The sequence below is a fragment of the Gavialis gangeticus genome, unplaced genomic scaffold (genome assembly GCF_001723915.1).
Source record: "Gavialis gangeticus isolate Ggan-Ray unplaced genomic scaffold, GavGan_comp1, whole genome shotgun sequence".
NCBI lineage: Eukaryota > Metazoa > Chordata > Crocodylia > Gavialidae > Gavialis > Gavialis gangeticus.
The window spans coordinates 142,294,255-142,298,074 of record NW_017728992.1 but is presented as its reverse complement, the minus strand read 5'-3'; the positions used below and the strand labels follow the sequence as shown (position 1 = coordinate 142,298,074).

At 40.9% G+C, this 3,820-nt stretch overlaps 1 protein-coding gene across 1 annotated transcript in view; it reads right to left on the bottom strand.

Moving 5' to 3' along the window:
• ZBTB10 (zinc finger and BTB domain containing 10) overlaps positions 1–3,820 on the bottom strand; it is an 84,593-nt gene that overhangs the window by 3,504 nt on the left and 77,269 nt on the right. The window contains exon 6 of the mRNA XM_019519202.1: positions 1,047–1,222. Within this exon, the coding sequence (XP_019374747.1) occupies positions 1,047–1,222 (176 nt within the window). The remainder of the gene's footprint in view (positions 1–1,046; positions 1,223–3,820) is intronic.

Below are 3,820 nucleotides of genomic sequence, written 5' to 3'. Positions count from 1 at the left end.
GGGGGGGGGGGGGGGGGGTAGGTCTTTAAGCAGCCTTTATTCACAACCGAAATTTTCCCAATTTCCTGAGAAGGGATTTTCAAGTCCTGTAAAAGGGACAGACCAGGTACATAAAAATAGATTGTTTTGGTGCCAATACATCATTGATTAAACTTTAAAGGATAAAAATCAGCTATCAGTTAAACAGCCACCAAAGTATGCATGTATATAAGAACAACTAAAATGAAAACAACTGAAGATCTTTGGCATGGGTACATATGCTTTGCTTGACCCAGTATTTCGATTCCTGAATAATACTGCTGACATTTATAGGAACAGCTTTCCACCCATCATCCCCCACAACATAAAATTAAGGCATAAGCTAAACAAGAAAAAAAAAACAAAACCAAAAACATACTCTGAACCAAGTCACCTTCGAAGGTTATAAAAAGGTGAAACTTAGTTTAATAATTCTCCTCTTATACTAAAAATAAAATATATATAATTTAGATAAAAACCCTTATGGGGGGTCATTTCAGCAGGCATGATGGATAAAAGCAACATGCAGATGGCTCAGGTTCAACTCAGGCAGAGAACAGTTATCAAAACCACTGGATATATTGCTTTCATAAGTTAGACTCACTGTATTGCCGCACACCTAAAGCCACAAACTACTCATTATTGAGATCTGCCAAGTGACAGCAACTACTAACTGAAGCCAAATCTACAACTTTCTTTTAAAAAAAAAAAAAAGTACTCTTCTACAAAGACTGAACTATCTTCTAAAAGAATTGCATTATTGCTTCTATCACTTTTAAAATATTCCCACTGACCTACAAAAATGCTTGCACCATGTACACAAAGAGCTTTGGGAAGAAATTTCAAGGATACTCCATTTTCCATTTGGGTATTTAAAAAACAAAGAAAGAATTGTTATGCCACCAGATACATGTATCTATTTCACAGTAAGGCACATCATTCATAGGTTGTCATGTAATCACATAAAATCATTTATATGCAAAATTAAAAACAAAATATCTGAGCACTGAGGCATAAAGTTCACCTACCAAGGAATGTCTCTTTACATGCTCTCTTCGAGTAAACAGCTTTCCACAGATGTCACAACTAAAAGATCTCACCCCTGTATGAATAAGCAAGTGTCTCTTTAGTGTTCTTCTGTATTTGGCTACATAATTACAGTGTGGACACTTCAGTTTGTTCATGATTAGAGCCGATGTATCGCCTAAAAAGGTATTTAACAAAAGAAAAAAAAAAAGACTACTTCAATATATTACAGAACAGCTCATACAGTACAGACAGAAAAAATAGGTTTTTAGACACATGTATAAGTATCAGAATCAACTCTAGTTGGAATAGAACCAAGTTTAATCAATACTGATAGGATGAGTAAGTAGATATACCCCTTCTGTAAAGCCACTTACTAAAATTAGGAATGCCCATGAAGTCTCTACTGAAATATTTAGAATGAAAATGAAAGATATGAAGCCCAGTTCTTTTAACATGGGAGCAGGGATTATCTTTATGCATTAGTTTAAAGACTCTGTCAGAAATCTTCCACACACTTTAGTCAATTGTTTAATCCAGTTTATACCACATTCTGTATACATTTTCATTCACGCTACTTTATCCTGGAAGTTATACTTCAAGGTACAAATTTTATTTCAGACTCAGGTAGCTATAGTCTACCTATACCATGGAAGTACGAACTTCCAGGTGTGGCAATTTGTAACTTCTAGTTAAATCAGAAAGGAAGATTATTAAAGAAAGTTCCCAATGTATTTATCCAAGAGAAAAGGTAACACAAAGTGAAGCTAGAAAAGGGAAGGGTAGGAACAAGACAGTGGGTTACACTGTATATTTCAGTCCTGCCATAGAAGGGGAGTCGACAGACATTCTGAAATCTGCATTCTGTTTGAAACCCTCCCCACATCCCCACACTACTTTATATTTGGGCTTCTAAGGAGAGAAGACAGAGATAGGCGTTTTAGAGGCAGTGAAAAACAAATATCATTAGAAAAGATCTGGGTTCTGTAATGTTACCAGAGGTTACCATCAGGCCAGTAAAGAGTAAGTCATTTCACCCTTTCCAGGCCTCAACCTCCTCACTTTGTAAGCATACTTAGCTTAATTTAGTAAAAAAAAAGGGGGGGGGGAGATAAATAAATCCATCAATGAACCTTCACCACTAGATCTCAAAACGTGGTACGCAAGAGCTGTTTTTACTTGTCTTAGGAACAGACAGAATTTGATGCAAGTGCTTTATGAAAAATAGATGTGCACTAAAGATCTACTAAAATATACAGATATAGATATATAGATAGATATACAGCTACAAACATCAAGGACAATAAAAAGTCCTTTTTTTAGATATGTGGGGAGCTGGAGGAAAAGAAAGGGCAACATTCGTAGTTTCCTAGTTGGTAGGGTCGGAAGGGACCTGAGCAGATCAACAAGTCCGACCCCCTGCCACGGCAGGAAAGACTACTAGGGTCAAACAACATTAGACCCCTGCTAAACCAGATGGGACAACTGACAACCGATGCCCATGAAAAAGCAAACTTTCTTAATGGGTATTTTGCGTCAGTTTTTCCACCAGTCCCATGGGATGCCCCGGCCCAGGGTAAGGAATCTCCCTCACCACTGAGGCCCGGGTGAGGGAGATTCCTTACCCTCCATCGAAGCTGACCGCATGAAGGAACACCTTGACAGGCTGGATACCTGCAAGTCAGCCAGCCCTGATGGTTTACACCCAAGAGTACTCAAGGAGCTGGCTAGCATCATAGCTCATCCCCTGGCACGGATCTTTGAGAAGTCCTGGCGCTCTGGTGAAGTGCCCAAAGACTGGATGAAGGCCAATGTGGTGCCTATCTTCAAGAAAGGGAGGAAAGTAGATCCAGCAAACTACAGGCTCATCAGCCTGACCTCTATCCTGGGGAAGGTCTTGGAAAAGATTATCAAAGAGGCCATTCTTAACCAACTAGTTGATGGCAATATCCTGAGGGATACCCAGCACGGGTTTGTTGTGGGTAGGTCTTGCTTGACCAATCTTATTTCCTTCTATGACCAGGTGACCTATCACCTGGACAAGGGGGAAGAGATTGATGTCATATATCTTGACTTCAAAAAAGCCTTCGATCTGGTATCCCATGATCACCCCTTGGCAAAACTGGCTAACTAAAGCCTTGACCGCACCACAATCTGCTGGCTGGGGAACTGGCTCCGTGGGTAGGACCCAGAGGGTGGTAGTTGACAGAAGCCAATCATAGAAGTGCTGTGACCAGTGGGGTCCCTCAAGGCTCTGTCCTAGGGCCTATACTTTTTAACATCGTCAGTGATGTAGACATTGGTGTCAAAAGCGGGCAGGCCAAGTTTGCTGACAATGCCAAACTCTGGGAGTAAAGCATCCACACCTGAGGACAGGACGGTGATCCAAGCAGATCTTGAAAGGCTCATGAAATGGGTGGATGAGAACCTGATGGTGTTTAACACTGAAAAAAAATGAAAGGTTCTGCACCTTGGCAGGAAAAACCTGCAATATCCTTATAGGCTCAGCAGTGCTACACTGGTTAGCACTACAGATGAAAGGGACTTGGGGGTCATGATTGACTACAAGATGAACTCAATGTGATGCTGTGGCTAGTAAAGCGAGCAAACACACTGGCTTGCATCCATAGATGCTTCTCAAGCAAATCCTGGGACGTCGTTCTCCCACTGTACTGAGCCTTGGTGAGGCCGCAGCTGGAGTAGTGTCAAGTTTTGGGCTCTACAATTCAAAAACAATGTGGAGAAGCTTGAGAGAGTGCAGAGGAGAGCCATGCAC